The sequence below is a fragment of the Mercenaria mercenaria genome, chromosome 14, assembly GCF_021730395.1.
Source record: "Mercenaria mercenaria strain notata chromosome 14, MADL_Memer_1, whole genome shotgun sequence".
Classification (NCBI taxonomy): domain Eukaryota; kingdom Metazoa; phylum Mollusca; class Bivalvia; order Venerida; family Veneridae; genus Mercenaria; species Mercenaria mercenaria.
This window is the reverse complement of record NC_069374.1, coordinates 34,464,941-34,484,124: the sequence shown is the minus strand read 5'-3', so window position 1 is coordinate 34,484,124 and position 19,184 is coordinate 34,464,941. Positions and strand designations below refer to the sequence as shown.

Genomic DNA, 19,184 nt, shown 5'->3' with positions numbered 1-19,184 from the left:
AAAAGCACGACTTTTAATATAGCCCATGAGCTTTTACAGTTTGACCCATAAAGGGAGGTAATCAAAAACAGTAGATTCAATAAAACTTTCTTATCTACTACGTTCATCAGTAGACAAATATTAGAGAAAGCAGTTATTAGAAATGGCATTTAACCAGCCAGAAATTGATATATTTTATGTTTGTAACGGAAAATGCGGCAGTCATATGGTCAGAGGCTACATTTTCTACTTGATCTTTGTGAATGTTTTTAGCTCACCTGACCACAAAGTGCTAAAAGTGAGTTAATATGATCACCCTGTGTCCATTGTCCACTGTCATCATTGTCAACACTAGAGGTCACAATTTTAGCCCACTCAGTAAAATTTGATACAAATATTACTCTCAGTAAAATCTCAAAGGAGTGTATTACTGGACCAACAGGGGGTCACAAACAAGATCACTAGACCAAACCATAGAAAAACCTTTTTAACACTCTAGAGGCCTTATTTTCTGTTTGATTTCAAAACTTTGTCGGAGTATATTTCTCTACGCAATCTAGGTAAAGATAAAAACTGGATTATCTGAGAGTAAAAACTAGGTCACAAGGTCAAATCATGGAAAGACCTTGTTAACACCTTATAGGCCACTTTTTCTACTTAGAGTGTAACTAGGTTTTATGAGGTCAGAAACTAGGTCACAAGGTCAAATCATGGAAAGACCTTGTTAACACCCTATAGGCCACTTTTTCTACTTAGAGTGTAACTAGGTTTTATGAGGTCAGAAACTAGGTCACAAGGTCAAATCATGGAAAGACCTTGTTAACACCCTATAGGCCACTTTTTCTACTTAGAGTGTAACTAGGTTATATGAGGTCAGAAACTAGGTCACTAGGTCAAATCTTGGAAAGACCTTGTTAGCACTCTGGAGGTTATATTTTCAACTTGATCATAAATTTTTAGGTCAGAAAGTTGACTAAACCTAAATTTTATGCAAAGAATTAAATAGCTTTACAGCAGCTTTATCTCATGAAAGTGAACTATTCTTGTTACAGAATCATGATCAGGTAAATTCTTTTGATAACAATTTTAATGAAAACTTTAAATTTTAATGGTAGTAGTATATTAGCTCTTATCAAACTTTAACAAATCTTTTTGGATAAACCTTATTGACTAGTTTCTTCTCATATATAGATCATCAAAGAATTTTTTAATATAAACCTGTTTTGATATTCAGTTAAAGGAGTTTGTACGCAATTCAAGCTTTAGAAATGGAATTATGTGTTTGAGGTTTACATGACGGTTTTCAGTAAATTTGGAACATAGCTAAACCCAAATTGGGAATTTTGAGTAAATTTTCAAATTTGGAAATTAGTCCATAGGAATATTAGATGTGTTAAACTTTTCATACACTTGTTTACATGACAACCTCTTTAACATCTTCATTACAAATATGTCCAAACTTGTCAATTTTTGTGCAATTTTGATAGATGTTTTGTTTCAGATGTAGATGGGAATTTGCATCATTTGGAAAATTACATACCTTTGGCATGGAATATAGGCCGATAAGCTAGTAAAAGGAAAAAACCTGTGATCGTAGGACAATATAGATTTCAGGAAGATAATCTTGGGTTTAGAAAGGAACTACTGCAGATGTGTATGTATACTTATCAAAACAACACATTTTCCATGATAAGAAAATAAGTCGAAACAAATATTGCAAACATTTAGTCTCACAAAAATATCAGACTTTACAGTAAAGAATAAATACACAGATTAAAGCAAATCTGGAAAATGGCCATTTTAATGAAGTCACCTCATCTTAGAGTAGACTGAAACACAGTTTGTCATACTTCTTCAACTAATTTGGCACATTCCATAATGGACACAGCTCTGCTTAAAGCTAAAACTAGATTCACTCCTTCAAATATGAACACATTATCTATTATACCTTGTTTAACCTTAAGCCTGCTGGCGGCGAGTTATTCTGCCTTTGCGACCAGTGCAGACCAAGGTTAGCCTGAATATCCGTGCAGGCTAATCATGGTCTGCACTGTTCGCTATTCAGTCAGTAAATTTTCAGTAAACACCCCTTCAAATAATAAATGGTATTGCCTAAATTGAGTGATAGACCAGCCCATTTTAGAAATTTAGCAGGTTAAAGGTTAAAGTAACACACATGCACATAAACACTATTTGATTACTATTGCACTTCGTTTTATGATTTAAAATGCACAGCCACAGCACAACAATACTGTTCACACCATCGTAAAAAAACCTCTGTTTCCTGCATAAATTGATAGTATTAATATCTTATACACAACCCGTTTTTATTAACTATAAATAAATACCGGTAGCCAGTTTGTATATTTTGTTGCAGTAATGCTGTAATAACTTGCACGTCTGCCATATAACCAATTCCATAGATTCTGCAGAATATTCCACAGAACTCTCTTGGATGTCAGCATTTTACACATTTCATTTCCAACTATCTTTCAAGCCTTAATGAACTAAAGAACTTTCTGGAAGTGAATATCTTCTCACTTCTGGCCTTTTTTTTTAAAATCTTAAGTCTAAGAACCACAGGTAGGTGTGTAAATCATTTTCACAGTGTTCAGTCTACTTTCTGCACTGTAGTTGCCTTCTTTGGTGTTGTGTAAGCTGGAGAGAGCCACAGGCCTATTAGTGTCACCAGGTGACACAGGTGTAGCATAGAACTGCTCAATTCTGTAGATGGATATGTGTTCCAGCACAACTCTATGATTCCCAGCAACAGTATTCTGGAAAACATAAACATATGGTATAGAACGTAGAATATTATTTCAATATCAAATCCTCAGTTTTTGCCAACATTTTGTGAAGTTTCATAACAGTTTATATTTTTTTCCCATCCTTTTTTTCTTAAGTTTTGAGCTACAATATAACAATTTTAGGCAATATACAGACTTTTCTGCTTTTGATGGTGGTGGAAAACTCAAGGTGCCCCTTCAGGTATAATTTCAGGCACCTGAGTAAAACGACAAACCTGTAAGCGGCTTAGCCAGCTGCATGGTTTACATGAAAGAATTCTACACCTTAAGCAAACCCTAAGCTGTGAAAGGTATGTAATTTAAAGTCAGCAACCTAAACCACTTTGCCACAGCGCCCCTTTTAATATTTTTTAATATGCCCCACATTTATGATTCCTTTGTTATTTCATTCATAACTTCCACAGAAATACTTAACTGACACACAGTAATACTGGTAATAACCACTTCTCCCATAAAATGCTTTTTTGGGAATATCGACAGATTCATATATTTATTGACTTGACCATTGTCTATACTGGTATATATTTAACAGTTAATCGTAAATTAGTTAATTCACAGAGATTGATATTTATAGGTCATAATTATGGCACCCTTACATCTTCCTCTGGGCACTGTTTCAGACATGGGTAGTGACCTGGTTAGAACCATGGAAACATTCAGAAATAAAATGAAACATACCTTATACCAACCAGTAAATCTGAAGACAAAAACCATGGAAATGCCATATATAAACTGTGAAATACTGATAATGAAACATACCTTATAGAGACCAGTAAATTTGCAAACCAAAACAACAAAAACATCTTATACAACCTTTGAAATACTGATAATGATACATACCTTATGACAACAGGTAGATTTGTAGACCACAGCAGGTAATGTAGACTATGGAAATACCAGACATAAAATTGGTAATGTAAGGATCTACTGAAACACATTCCTATAAAATTGGCTGTAAATAATGGCAGCAATATCTGTGCTGAATGTTAAGGATTCTAAACATGTTTGATAGTTCTTCATTTTTATCATCGGGGTCAATAATTATTTAGATTCAGGGGAGTGTATAATTGCATCTGTGATACATTTCAAACAGATTACTCTCCCTTACATTCAAACAGAAAGTAGAAAAAGAAGAAGTAGAAATAAACAATGCCTTTGATCATACAGAACATCATTGTGAAGGGTGAAACCTACATAGAAAGGTAATACAGTCATCAAATCAGGCTAGTCTCACAAATACATTATTTCAAACGTATTAGATGCATATACTTGAAAAGCTGACTATATTAATCATTATACCAGATTTACATTTTTACAGTCATTTTTTATGCATTTTTTTTTCAGAAACAAGCAGTTGAAAACAAAAAATATGACATATTTGACAGGTTTGAATTTCTTACAATTACTATATCCCAGCCTGTATGTCAACATGGCTTTAATAAGACCATGAAGTTCGAACTTTGATCAACACTGAAACTATGAGCATGTCAGGTCTATCTCGGAAAGAATGAAATTTGCAGGACTTTGAAATTTCTATGACTTACACAGGAACGAGTTTAAAGTACTATGTTTTTTATGTACCTGACAACACTGACTATAGCTCTCCTTAAACCTCTATAAATTTCAGAATGTTTCGTGTTCCAAACTTTTATAGCAACAACTCTGCCAGACTCTTTCAGGTGCTTGATGACATTTGGGTCAACGAGAGATTAGTACTTAAGAGGAGAAGGGTATTTCTATTACGAGAAACAATTGCGACAATTGAACTGAAACTAGAAGGCAAGCAATGGTATCAATTTCATTTTGGCAGCCAATCAGAAGGCTCTACAACATTAGGCCTTCAGTCAGATACAGATACTCTTTGCTGTACTCGAAGACCTTGAGATAATACAATGAGCGTAAACCTGGGGTACTAAATCTTATGATGATCCAAGATGAGAAAACTCCATCAGGTTACTGCCTTCTTCAACAGCTAAGACACGATGTACCAGCTGCGGACAATCTTGTACCTAATGAATACTTTGTTCAAGATATAAATGGCAGAAAATTTCTAAAGAACAGGTTTTTTACTGATGCTATTCCTGACAATGCAGAACAGCATGGTCCATCATGGGCTCATCACGGAGAGCCCGGGTTTGTTGATGATCTTGTACCGGCATATCACTGTCAGTCATGGCCGCATTAAGCCCGAGCTTGATTAATAAGAAAAGAAAAATGGCCAACAACAGATATAAAGAGATTTGCTGAAAACTGGATGTTTCGTTGTTCCAGCAGGTAAAATGGGGCAGTGAGGATGCAGAATTCGAATGGAGAATATCTACATCCTTGGCAGAACGAGCTTTGATGTATAGTTTAAATATCACCCAAGTAAGGTGCTACATTTTGATGAAAATGTATCTTAAATTGTTTATAAATGAAGATAATGGAGGCCAAATTCCAAGTTTTATGTGTAAAACAGTTTTGTTTTACTGTATTCAGAACAAAGATTATGGATATGGACAGAGAGCAACTTACTCCAGTGTTTAACTGGTTGCTTACAAGCACTTTACCACTGTACAGAACACGGGAACTGTCCACATTTTATACAGCATGGCAATAACCTGATGTCTGGACTATATACATCTGTGGAAAAACATACAGTACTTGAGAAAATTTCAAATTTACTGCAAAATATTGGACTGCTATTGCTTAGTATTCCGATAGATGACCTAGGGCAAAGATTGCAAATGCAGCTGAATTCAATCAACCAAGTAACAATTTCAAACAATTTGTTGAGCCTGATTCCCACTTGTGTTTACCAAGCTACCAACTTCCATACAAACCCTCTAAGCAATGCTGTCAAACAATTCTTCTCTTCTTCTTTTGAAACAAGTCTTGTAATATTTGGGTCACTTTTGAAAGATATGGCTCTAATCCTGAGTGGACATTATAAAAGTATCTTGGACTTAGTGACAAGAACAAGTTTAGAAACCAGTCTAAAATACTTGTTTCGATGTGTAACCAGTCTGAGAAAATTTTCTAGACCGAGCACCAATTTGGAACAGAAAGCATGTTGTCTTCTAGCACCTTTGGTATGGTCAACACTTGGGTCCCAACTAGCAGCCATTCATTTGAGTCAAAACTACACTCTATCATCACGTTACATGCAGGACAGAACTCGGATGTTACATCAGGACAACTTAAAAATGGCTTCTGTGTTATACTGCCTTGGCGATATGAAAAGGACAGAAGAATTTCTACAGGAAACTGAACAACGCTATGACAGATATACAGTGGAACCTGTGTGTAGCTGTTATGATCATGAAATGCAAAGTGGGTGGATGGAATTCTTCAGCATTGCAGACAATTATTGTGAAGAATCAATTAAACACATTGTTTCATTCTGTATCATTTTGTCCCCAATGAAATTCAGTGCATTCCGAAACAGCTGCAGTATGAAATGTTCCAATCCACCAGAGATGACCCAGAGCATAGAGGAAGGTACGACAGCTGGATGGACTGGGCAGTGGTTGATTCCTTACCTTACCTTTACTTTCTACAGTACAAGACTTACAGCTACCTACACAGACCAGAGGATCAACAACAAGCTCTCTCTAACCTTCAAGCAATAACTAATGAAGAGAACAATCTTGCACACAAAGAAACAGCTCAATCTGTTAGGACAATGCATGGAAATAGAAAACAGGCCCACCGATGCTTTACATTGCTACACGAAATCTCTCAATATCCGCGCAAGAAATAACTCCGCTAAGTTTCATATTTGTAAACTGCTTGCAAATATCATCTCCAATAATTAAATAAATTCAAAGGATATGATCTGGAGATAGTTGAATATTTGGCTTCTTGAAACTTGTAACATCAATCTTTGGTAAATACCTGAAAATAAAAAAAAAATCTAGTTACCAGGTTACCTTACAAAATACAAAATGAAAGTGCGGATAAAAGTTTTTAACAGAACGATGAAAAATCTATAATGAACTGAAAGGATGTGTAGAACGAATGTAACTGGTCAAACACTGCGAAAGTTGATATTTTCATTGTGAAGGGTTAACATACAGAACCTGAATTGTTGCTATTTAGATGAATGAAAAATGGATTAAAACAAATTACTAAAAACAAGAGGACCATGATGGTCCTGAATCGCTCACCTCTTCCCACATGACCCAGTTTCGAGTATGACGTCATTTTTTCTATTATTTGACATAGTGACCTAGTTTTTGAGCTCATGTGACCCAGTTTTGAACTTGACCTAGATATTATCAAGATAAAAATTCTGACTAATTTTCATGAAGATCCATTGAAAAATATGGTCTCCAGAGAGGTCACAAGGTTTTTCTATTATTTGACCTAGTTTTCGAAGGTATGTGACCCTGTTTCGAATTTTATCCAGATATCATCAAGGTGAACATTCTCACTAATTTTCATGAAGATCTCATGAAAAATATGGCCTCTAGAGAGGTCACAAGGTTTTTCTATTTTTATACCTACTGACCTAGTTTTTGACCATACGTGACCCAGTTTCGAAACTGACATAGATATCATCAAGGTGAACATTCAGATCAATTTTCATGAAGATCCATTGAAAAATATGGCCTCTAGAGAGGTCAAAAGATTTTAATAATTTTAGACCTACTGACCTTGTTTTTGACCACAGTTGACCCAGTTTCAAATTTGACCTAGATATCATCAAGATGAACATTCAGACCAACTTCCATACAGATCCCATGAAAAGTATGGCCTCTAGAGAGGTCTCAAGTTTTTTTTATTATCTGACCTACTGACCTAGTTTTTTAAGGCACGTGACCCAGTTTCAAACCTGACCTAGATATCATCAAGGAGAACATTCTGACCAATTTTTATGGAGATCCATTCACAAGTATGGCCTCTAGAGAGGTCACAAGGTTTTTCTATTTTTAGACCTACTGACCTAGTTTTTGACCGCACATGACCCTGTTTCGAACTTGACCTAGATATCATCAAGATGAACATTCAGACCAATTTTCATACAGATCCCATGAAAAATATGGCCTTTAGAGAGGTCACAAGGTTTTTCTATTATTTGACCTACTGACCTAGTTTTTAATGGCAAGTGACCCACTTTCGAACTTGACCTAGATATCATCAAGATGAACATTCAGACCATTTTTCATACAGATCCCATGAAAAATATAGCCTCTAGAGAGGTCAAAAGGTTTTTATATTATTTGACCTACTGACCTAGTTTTTGAAGGCATGTGACCCACTTTTGAACTTGACCTAGATATCATCAAGGTGAACATTCTCACCAATTTTCATACAGATCCCATGAAAAATATGGCCTCTAGAGAGGTCACAAGGTTTTTATATTATTTGACCTACTGACCTAGTTTTTGAAGGCACGTGACCCACTTTCGAACTTGACCTAGATATCATCAAGGTAAACATTCAGACCAACTTTCATGAAGATCTCATGAAATATATGGCCTCTAGAGAGGTCACAAGGTTTTTCTATTTTTAGACCTACTGACCTAGTTTTTGACCGCACGTGACCCAGTTTCGAACTTGGCCTAGATATCATCAAGGTGAACGTTCTGACCAATTTTCATGAAGATCTTGTGAAATATATGGCCTCTAGAGAGGTCACAACGTTTTTCTATTTTTAGACCTACTGACCTAGTTTTTGACGGCACGTGACCCACTTTCCAACTTGACCTAGATATCATCAAGGTGAACATTCTGACCAATTTTCATGAAGATCTTGTGAAAAATATGGCCTCTAGAGAGGTCACAAGGTTTTTCTATTTTTAGACTACTGACCTAGTTTTTGACGGCACGTGACCCAGTTTCGAGCTTGACCTAGATATCATCAAGATGAACATTCTGACCAACTTTCATAAAGATCCCATGAAAAATGTGACCTCTAGATGGTCACAAGTAAAAGTTTACGAACGCACGGATGACGGACACTGCGTGATCAAAAAGCTCACCTTGTCACTTTGTGACAGGTGAGCTAAAAATGATACACATGCATGTGAATATTGTCAACTGAAATATTCTATTCCAAAAATTTCAGTGAAAAATAAAATATTGCTGGTATATTATATCAATGTACTAGAATATCATAAATTCTAGTTGTACAAGTTTTATTTCAGGTTACTCATGTAAAGTCCAAAATTAATTTTGACCTTTGCAGTTACATGTTATCATATCAAATAGACATGAAAACAGGAAGTACCTTGTATGCACAAAACATTATCTGATGAAGAAGCATTGCTGAAGTATGCTGTGTGGGTGTTGGAAGGGGGGGGGGGGGGGGGAGAGACCTTCAAGAGACCTCATCAGGCTAGTCAGTGTTGCGGGGGGGGGGGGGGGGGGGGGGAAGGGGGTGTACGAGGGAGGATAAGGAGAGATTTCACAAAAGCTTGTTTGAAAATAAAATATTTGTACTTTGCTGTACTTGTAAATTAAACTGGAGTTGATTTGATATTTTTTGCAAAATATAAGAGAAGGTCAAAGTATACATGTATGTTTTCAAATTTCCTATACACATAACTATACTAGGTGTACTATATAAACAACCAATACACACCTTCTCCATTTAATAAATACAAATGCAAGTAAAACTGCTATATGACCCAGTAACAAGGACATCTGAAAGGTTCTGTTGAGAAAAATATCCTCCGGTAACAGTCTCCAATTTACTGTCCATTTGTAGAAAAACTGGCGTCCTAAATTGAAAGACATTTTAATGTAGCCCCATGGATTCTCCAGCAAAAATGGAATTGCTAAAACAACCTGAAAGATAGAATTTGTTTCTCATGAAGTCCCATGAAATCACTTATGTACATATAAAATCTGACTGATAAATATCTTGACAGATAAAATTTAAGGTTAAAATCCTGAAATTGAGACAAACTCACCCAATCAGTTAATTGGTGATTTTGTTTTTTTATAGCCTTTTTTTCAGCTGGCTGCTCTACAATCATTATCATAAGGAATGCACTGTTAACCTCTAGACTGCTGGTGGCAAGTGATTCTGCCTTTGCCACCAGTGCAGACCAAGATCAGCACATCTGTGCAGGCTGATCTTGGTCTGCACTGTTAGCTATTCAGTCAGTTAATTTTCAGTGAACATCCCTTCAAATAATAAATGGTGCTGCCCAAAGTGAATGATAGACCAGTCCATTTTAGAAATTCAGCAGGGTAAAGGTTAAAGTAACATTTCAGATTGATTCATTAACAGACATGTGACAAATATACTCTGGAGAGTCAGATAAAGAGACCAATGATTCTAATATACAGTTGACACTGTTGGAAGAGACCACACAGAGGACCAATAAATAGTACTTAGTGTCTTAAAGTAAGTGTCTTTTAATGGATTTTGGTAAATTTAGAATGACAAGTAATATGTTGAACAGTGGATACATCATACACACCAAACTTTAAAACTATGACAAATATTGTTGGTTTATACTGTTTTAATTTAGGTCGATTGTGAAGCAAGTTGTACAACTTATATAATCACTCTGGACACCTCATTCCCGCTGGAATCCATCTCCATGAGCATATGAAAGAAGAGAAGCCAATATCCCTTTTAAAGCTCATGAGCTTCAAGCAAGGGAGTGCTTGGTATCATTTCTCATACTTCGGTATGATGCGGCCGGGAATGGGGACCGAACCCACGACCTCCCGCACTTGAAGCGGACCCTCTACCACTACACTATTAAATATTGTTCATGATATGTTTTAAGATGGTGAAAATTCCTCCTAGTTTACCTACTGTGACAACTATTGTTTGCTTGGCTGTCAGAAAGGTTAATTGTATAAACCTACACATTTACTTGCAAATTCGTTGGGGGGTTGGGAGGGGGGGAGGTTTCATACACGGCCAATAAATACTTCTGAAGACAATTTTACCTACTGGGACCAGCTTTATGTGGTTGCTGGCTGTATAATGAAAAAGTCATTAAATGGTATATATTTTTTATACAGCAAAAACCTTTTGGTAAGATTTAAAGCGGTTGCTTAGTAAAAGGGTTGCTCAGTAAATGTGGTCCCATGTACAGTATCGACTGTACTACAATATACATTTGTAGTTTATCTAACAGTGGTGTAATACAGAACAAATCTGTTGTAAATATTAAGTTACCTGTGGTATAGCACAAATGGTTAGATTTTTTACAGTTCTAATGATTCCCTGAGTCACCAGTAGTAGAAACAGCAGAGCTGGGGCAAACAGAAGGATATTCATCTTCACTGACACACCAAAACTGCAATAATATAATTATTACATACTTCGAAATCTCTTTCCTTTTCAACATTTACATAAAAATGTTTTGTGTCAAGGATACCTGCAACAACTTTAATGGACATGAACAAAAGTATATGCCTTTTGTCATATAAAAAAATTATGGGAATGATGCATATGCATGAACTTTGCAAAAAATTTTACTCTGGGAAAAGATACCTGACCTTAATTGTAAATACTCTGAAATTACTCTTCCATCAAATATTGGCCAAAGTGAAATTTTTTGAAAACCCTAGACAGGCTATTATTGAACATTTTGGCATAGTTATGAAACCAAATGAATACATGATTAAATACGCTGTAATCTTACATTTCAACAGTATACGAGGGTTGTAAAGCTTTTCAATACTTCTCTGTTTTTTGGTAGGTTTCTTAAATTATTTGATAAATTTAAGGTTATGTTTAAATAAGCTTATTCAATACTGATGGACTATAAATTATGGGACCTTTACAAAACCAGTTTTATTCATTTATTTTTTTGTTTGTTTGTTGGGTTTAACGTCGCACCGGCACAATTATTCGTCATATGGCAACTTTCCAGCTTTGATGGTGGAGGAAGACCCCAGGTGCCCCTCTGTTCATTATTTTATCATGAGTGGGCACCTGGGTAGAACCACAAACCTTCCGTAAGCCAGCTGGATGGCTTCCTCACATGAAGAATTCAACGCCCTGAGTGAGGCTCGAACCTACATCGGTGAAGGGCAAGTGATCTGAAGTCAGAAACCTTAACCACTCGGCCATGGAGGCCCCCTCCAACCAGTTTTAATTAAGACACAACATAGGTCTGCAGAGCGCAGTTAATTTTGTATCCCATATTTAATTATGGCTACACCAGTGTTGTTTCAACAAGTACTCATGTATATTGAATAGACTATTACCTATAACTGATGTCATTTTTACTGTGTCACCTTCTTCATAGAAATGTCTAGTAAAGAGGTACAATGTTTACAAGTTCTTGCATTTTTCTGTAGTGATCTGCTGAATTCACTGGATGCTATATAACAATCATCAATACTTTTATTACACATTAACACTTTTAAAAATCATTAATAACCCAACAAGCATTACTGGAGTACCTGCATGGATGTACAGTATTTGCTTCAAATTCAATGTATCTGCCATGTTATTTTTGTTCATTTGCACCTGAGGTGTAACAATACACAAGCAGAAAATCTGTGAATGTATACCAGGATTTATACTGCTGCAAATCTGAATTCAATCAAATTGCGTATTACATAACTCTTGTCAAAATATCATGTATGAAAGAGCCTACATGGCACTGCCCCCTATAATCTGAACCAGTCATAAAAAGTTACCTGTAAATGCAATCTGAATATCTCATTATCGATTTCTTCAAACAAGAAGCAATGCGCTTGACCATTAGTTCAAAGCTTTAATATGGATATTTTTGTAAAAAGTAAAGTTGATTTACCTGAACATTAGACATCCTAGTGACCACCTGTCTGCAAGGAACAGATCTATTGCTATATATAGAAACAACATGGCAACTGGGTCATTAAACATTCTCAGTATGAAGATAGAATGGATTCTATATGAGGCACAACACATGAAGAAGAAGACAAAAGGTGGAACCTGAAAATTATTTGACAAAACATTAAAAATAAGACATGTTTCAAAACCAGAAAAAACATCTTGTCTTTGAAATACTGGCACAACGATAAACTGATGATCATTATATGGATTTAACACAAGTACATGTATATATAATAGCGAAATCATATACTACAAGTGTTACACTACAACTCTTAACTTTAACTGTTCCACAATATTATAAACTGTAAGTATAATGATATACATGTATCTATAAACTGAAAACCTTACAATATATCTCTAACAAATAGCTACAACAGCATCAGTATCATTGTCTTCAAAAAAAAAATGTTTTTTTTTAAAGCTATTGAAATTACAAAAGGGAGAATCACTACCTCTCCTTTTCTTGCAATCTGACTAAAGTACATCTCCTATTACGCTACGCATAGGATCTGACAACGAGCTATTGATGGCCTCGTTCTGACAACCCTTCCGCTAGCCAGTCAAAAGCTAACTTACAACATTCTGCAAGCTTTAAAAAGCCTTGGTTTTTGATATCAACAATTTTTATGTCGAAATATGTGAGATGGCCGGTTAGCTCAGTCGGTAGGGCACTTGCTCTGTAAGCGAGAGGTTCCGGGTTCGAGCCCTGGATTAACTGCAAATTTTTCTTACTCTTTGACATTCGAACAAGTTGTCTGATTGGTTCAAACGAAAATAAATTTGCGAAAATAAAAATAGCAATATTGGAAATCCAAAATATACAGAAGACGAATGTGAATGGGTCGTTCTCAGATCTTCGTTTAGAAGATCAAGTACTTTAGTCAGATTGCCTTTTCTTGAGAATACAAAATCACTACTCCACTTTTTATGAGGAAAGAGACCATCATTATGATCATTATCCTTCTTTACCTTGAGAAAGCACCATTGCCCACTTTTTTATCGGGAAGAGAGCATCATTACCTACCTTTTTCTTGGGAAGAGAGCATCTTTACCCACTTTATTTTTGGGAAGACAGCATCATTACCCACCTATTTATTGGGAAGAGAGCATCATTACCCACCTGTTTCTTGGGAAGACAGCATCTTTACCCACTTTTTTCTTGGGAAGAGAGCATCATTATCCACCTATTTCTTGGGAAGAGGGCATCATTACCTACTTTTTTCTTGGGAAGAGAGCATCTTTACCCACTTTTTTCTTGGGAAGAGAGCATCTTTACCCACTTTTTTCTTGGGGAGAGAGCATCATTACCCACCTATTTCTTGGGAAGAGGGCATCATTACCTACTTTTTTCTTGGGAAGAATCTTTACCCACTTTTTTCTTGGGGAGAGAGCATCATTACCCACCTATTTCTTGGGAAGAGGGCATCATTACCTACTTTTTTCTTGGGGAGAGAGCATCTTCACCCACTTTTTTCTTGGGAAGAGAGCATCATTATCCACCTATTTCTTGGGAAGAGAGCATCATTACCTACTTTTTTCTTGGGAAGACAATATCTCTACCCACTTTTTTCTTGGGAAGAGAGCATTATTATCCACCTATTTCCTGGGAAGAGAGCATCATTACCTACTTTTTTCTTTGGAAGACAGCATCTCTACCCACCTTTTTCTTGGGAAGGGAGCATCATTACCCAACTATTTCTTGGGAAGAGAGCATCTCCACCCACTTTTTTCTTGGGAAGAGAGCATCTCTACTCACTTTTTTCTTAGGAAGAGACCATCATTACCTCTCTTTTTGTGAGAAAAAGAGAATAATTGCCCACATTTTCCTCCAGAAGAATCATTACCCCCTTTTTCCTGGAGAAGAGAGCATCATTATTGTCCTTTTCCTTATGAATCCTATCATTACCCACCTTTTCCTTAATCAGAGAGTATCATTACCCCTCTTTTCCTTCATTACCCCACTTTTCATTGAGAAGAACACTCTCCTCTTGAGAAGAATGCATCATTACCTCACTGTTTCTTTAGATGAGAGCATCAATACCCAACTTTTTCTTGAGAATATAGCATCATTCCCCAACATTTCCTTGCAGAGAAAGTATCATTACCCCTATTTTCCTTGAAAAGAACACATCATTACCCCACTTTTCCTTGAGAAGAATGCATCATTACCCTTGTTTTTCTCAAGAAGAGAGCATCATTATCTACGTTTTTCTTGAGAAATGAAAGCTAAATTTCTTCCCTTTTTTCTTGAGAAAAGAGAGGATAAATCTCTATAAACATGACTTAGAATTACATTTATTGTAATATATAAAACAGAACTATTGTTAGTATAATTTAACATACCAACCTTTTTCACACGCCTGTATATGTCAAATACAACCAGTAGAGATGTAAGATAAAGCCCTGCAAATATATACTGTGCCATCTGTAAATCTTTCCCATAATCTGTCAGGTAGTACAGGCCTGAGAAAATGTACACAAAGCCAGCTGGATAACTGCAACAAAAAACACAATATCCAGGGCTTTTTTCCCCTATAAATCTACCTCCTGTAAAAGGAGGTAATCCCAATGCAAAAAAGTATGTTTTTTTCCCAAAGTTGAATTTAAAATTCCCAAATGATTATACCTGTTAGGGTTTTGCTGTTTTAGAATAGTTTTGCTAATTTGTATATTTAGGTAAATTATTATACTGTTGAACAATTACTGAAATGCAATTCACTAATATTTCACACAAAAACACATTTATGTAGATTTTGGTAATTTGCAAATTGTCCCAATTAAGACAATTTCTGAGAGCATTTTCCCAATTCCACCGGTGTCGGTGGCATTCCCAAATTGATGAAAAAATTGGCCTGATATCAGTTTTGCGTGATACATCTCACATGATTAAAAGAACTGTTTATCTGAGAAGTAACTGCAATTCTCTCTATCTATTGAACAATGATAAAAAATACCTGGTCACTCATTGGAACAGATACAAAATTTCGTCATATAATGTCTACTGATTATTTGTTAAACTATCTCTATTTAGATGGAGAAAAGTTATTACAAACAAATCAGTACAGAAGACCAATTCCAGAGTGGCTAACCCATGTGACTTTTCTATATCTTTTTTTATTTCTTGACAGATTTTGATAAGATAAAGCATCTGCCATATATTCTCAATACTTTCTTCAAACACTGCTCCCAAATTCCAATGTGCATGTTATCTGCACATTTGCTCCATGAAGAAAACATTTGGGGAAGTGTTTGAGTAAAGTATTTAGAATGTGTGGTGGATGTTTGTGCCAAGGAAAGTACTTGTTTTCATGTCTTCAGTGCTGTTTATATTATCAAAATCAGTCAAGGAATAAGCAAATTATAAGCAAAGATGTTACCTGAATGAAGTAATTTTCCCATGTGTATAATATTGAAATGTCACATGGGTTGGCCACCCTGAATTCCGGCAAAGCACCGTACCAGAGAATGTATTCTCTTTTTTAAAGTTTATATGGTGTGCATTAATGGAAATATTTAATTTGGTAAAAGTAAGCTTTTCCATACTTGAGATTCTCAGTATGATTTATTACAGATAGCAAGAATATATATATATAAATAAATTACAAAGGGCCTAGCTATGCAGATGGGCGTGCTTACATTTGTATTCAATAACAAACCCATCAGCTCAATAAAGTATATAATATATTATATAAATGAATTTTGGTCTTTGCAAACAAGTAAATCTTACACTAGTGGTCCAGTGTCCCCTTTCAGCTGCATATAATCATATGTACCATTGATAAAACCTTCTACTTCCTGCATATAAGCCACCCAGTCTATCTCTGTGTCTACAATGTAAAATAATTCAAAATTAATGTACACACTTTTTGGCTTTTTTTTTTACATAGTATTACTAGAAATATTAAAATCACGGTCAACAAACCAATTTAATGTCTTAAATTACTATCACACTTCAGACAGGAATGAGGTATAAAATCATTTTCCTTAGTACACCAGGATGAGTGAATATTCTAAGCAGCTCATCCTGTATGAAAAATTGCTTTCAAACAATTTGTTTAGCCCTGATTCCCACTTGTGTTTACCAAGCTACCAACTTCCATACAAACCCTCTAAGCAATGCTGTTAAATTCTCTTTCATTTCTAAAACCATACTCACTCACATAAAAAAAATGTATTGTCATTGTAATGAGACATTACTGACATTAACATACTTTAATCTCAAGGCATCTTTTGAAATTTGTTATAATATGTTATATTAATGTAGCTGTAGCTTTAACTAAGATATTATATCTATTTTTAATAAATTTATATACACATGAGTCTGGTTGGTTTTCTTCCTTTAATTACAATATTCGTGCCAATTGCAAACAAGAGCGCCGCCAAGCGGGGCAATATACGCCCGAAGGCTTACATCATAGGATTGGAGCAAAATTTTAAGAACTTGACTGTTGTAGCCCCAAAGGACTGGAACAACAAAAGGAAAACTTCAAAAAACAAATCTAAGTCCACAAAAAAAAATCAAAGTCTACAAAAAAATCCTTATCAGGTATAGGTATGTAAAAATACACCTTAAAATTGGAGGTACCATCCATGTTGTACCACAGAAAAGTGGTCTCGGTTTTTCCCTACGGCCAATAATAAAAAAGTTTCAAAATAAGCTATTTATAGTAACATAAAAGAGAAGTAATTCAAAAAAAAAATTATTGTAAGTACAAAAAGGAGATCTGCCAAATAAAAACAAGACCACTGCAATGCAGAGCAATATACACAAAGCAAAGTCATAATATATGACCTTTGACCCTTACGTGTGACCTTGACCTTGAAGCGAGTCATCCGGAACATGCGCTCTGCACATCGTTACAATGTGGTGAACATTTCTGCCAAGTTTCTTTGAAATCCTTCCAGCAGTTCAACAGTTACAGAGCGGACACGAAACAAACTGATATGACTTTTGACCCCTTAGTGTGACCTTGACCTTGAAGCAAGTCATCCCGAACATGCGCTCTGCACGTCGTCGTGGTGTGGTGAACATTTGTGTCAAGTTTCTTTGATATACTTCAAGGGGTTCAAGAGTTACAGAGCGGACACGAAACAAACTGATATGACCTTTGACTCCTAAGTGTGACCTTGACCTTGAAGTGAGACATCCAAAACATGCGGTCTGCACATCGTCTTGGTGTGGTGAACATTTGTGTAAAGTTTCCTTGAAATCCTTCAAGGGGTTCAAGAGTTACAGAGCGGACACGAAATTGCTAACGGACAGACGGACGGACGGACAGCAGCGTCATAACATAATACGTCCCTACGGGCATATAAAAATACCTGTCAATCACGATACCATGCTGCTTTAAGTTTAACACATATTAAATTAAAAAAGGGGTATTTCAAAAAGATGATAATTATGATTAATCACTTTTACAGTAAATGCTCAGAGTCAGAATGATTGAAAGGTGTAATAGTGATTTCATTTATCAACTTAATGTTGATTGGGCTGATTGAGAGAATGATATATGAAAAGAATAACATGATTAGATAATTGCAAGAAAGAACTCATTTATCACAAGTTGTATTATTTCTTTTACGTATGAGAATCCACTTGTAACGACAAGTGTAATTTCACACAACATCAGACATTTTTTAACTTGTATTGGAACTTGTATTGGTCTAGTAGAATCTTCTTGAGTTCTGGTACTTGTCTTCTAGTAGTTCTACATCAATTAATTTAATGTATTCTACCCATTTATTCAAATTATTGTTACACTTCCAGTGTTAAATAGTTTTCAAACAATAGAGTCAATAATGATGGTTGATTAATAAATGTTAGTGGTATCAAATCTAGTATCACCATGAATTAGAGATCTATCCAACCGAGTTTTGAACTGTATAAATTGTAATACATTGTTAACTTATGTAATCATTATCTAGCAAATTTTGACAAAAATAAGTGTTGTGACAGTAGGTTTATAGGCCACTTCCAACAGCCTTGCTGTTGGGTTAACCCTTCAGCGACGTGGTTAGAGTGTCCGCCTACAGATCACAAGGTCCGGAGTTCGAGCCCCAGTGGGGACCTTGGTATTTTCTCCCCTAGAGTTTATTTTATAAGTATGAAAAGAGGATCCGAAAAATGGGGGATGAAATGATTAATCTGAATCGTCAAAATTGACGAAATGACTAAATGGGTACGAGCTGAGTAGGGGACGAGTTGACTGTAATTTATCTTGCATCCAGACTTACATTTGATTTTCTTGATGACGAAGATTGAGACACAGAATTCTGCAATAAACAGCAACACCATAACAGGAATGCAAAGATTAGGATCAAACAAAAAGCGAAATAAAGCTGAAGGTTTGAAATTTCTCTTGAATTTTCTCCACATCTGTTTTTTGATGGAGGCTGCCATTTTGAATGTCACGTGGCAAGTTTACTTCCGTGTAGCATGCAAATTGGTAACTGTAATTATTGGCAATTAATAATTGTATGGCGTTTTCTGTTTTGTTACCAAAGTATTTCAATTCCGAATATAATTTACAGATTTGGAATGAACCAGTTTTTACATAGATTTGAAAAGAAAAACTTCTTTTTTCGCCAAAAAATTGGATAGAGGTAAAAATTATAGG

At 35.6% G+C, this 19,184-nt stretch overlaps 1 protein-coding gene across 1 annotated transcript; it reads right to left on the bottom strand.

The window, feature by feature from the left end:
• Positions 1-1,689: 1,689 nt before the first annotated feature.
• On the bottom strand, positions 1,690-18,973 carry LOC123527234 (dol-P-Man:Man(5)GlcNAc(2)-PP-Dol alpha-1,3-mannosyltransferase-like). Its single transcript, XM_053523257.1, has 9 exons — positions 18,802-18,973; positions 16,295-16,394; positions 14,915-15,062; positions 12,506-12,666; positions 10,915-11,035; positions 9,355-9,560; positions 6,602-6,662; positions 3,627-3,763; positions 1,690-2,756 (listed from the first exon to the last, which is right to left on the bottom strand). Exons 1-9 carry the CDS (start codon positions 18,965-18,967, stop codon positions 2,591-2,593), a joined length of 1,266 nt encoding a protein of 421 aa, XP_053379232.1. The 5' UTR covers positions 18,968-18,973; the 3' UTR covers positions 1,690-2,590.
• Between the last annotated feature and the right edge of the window lie 211 nt (positions 18,974-19,184).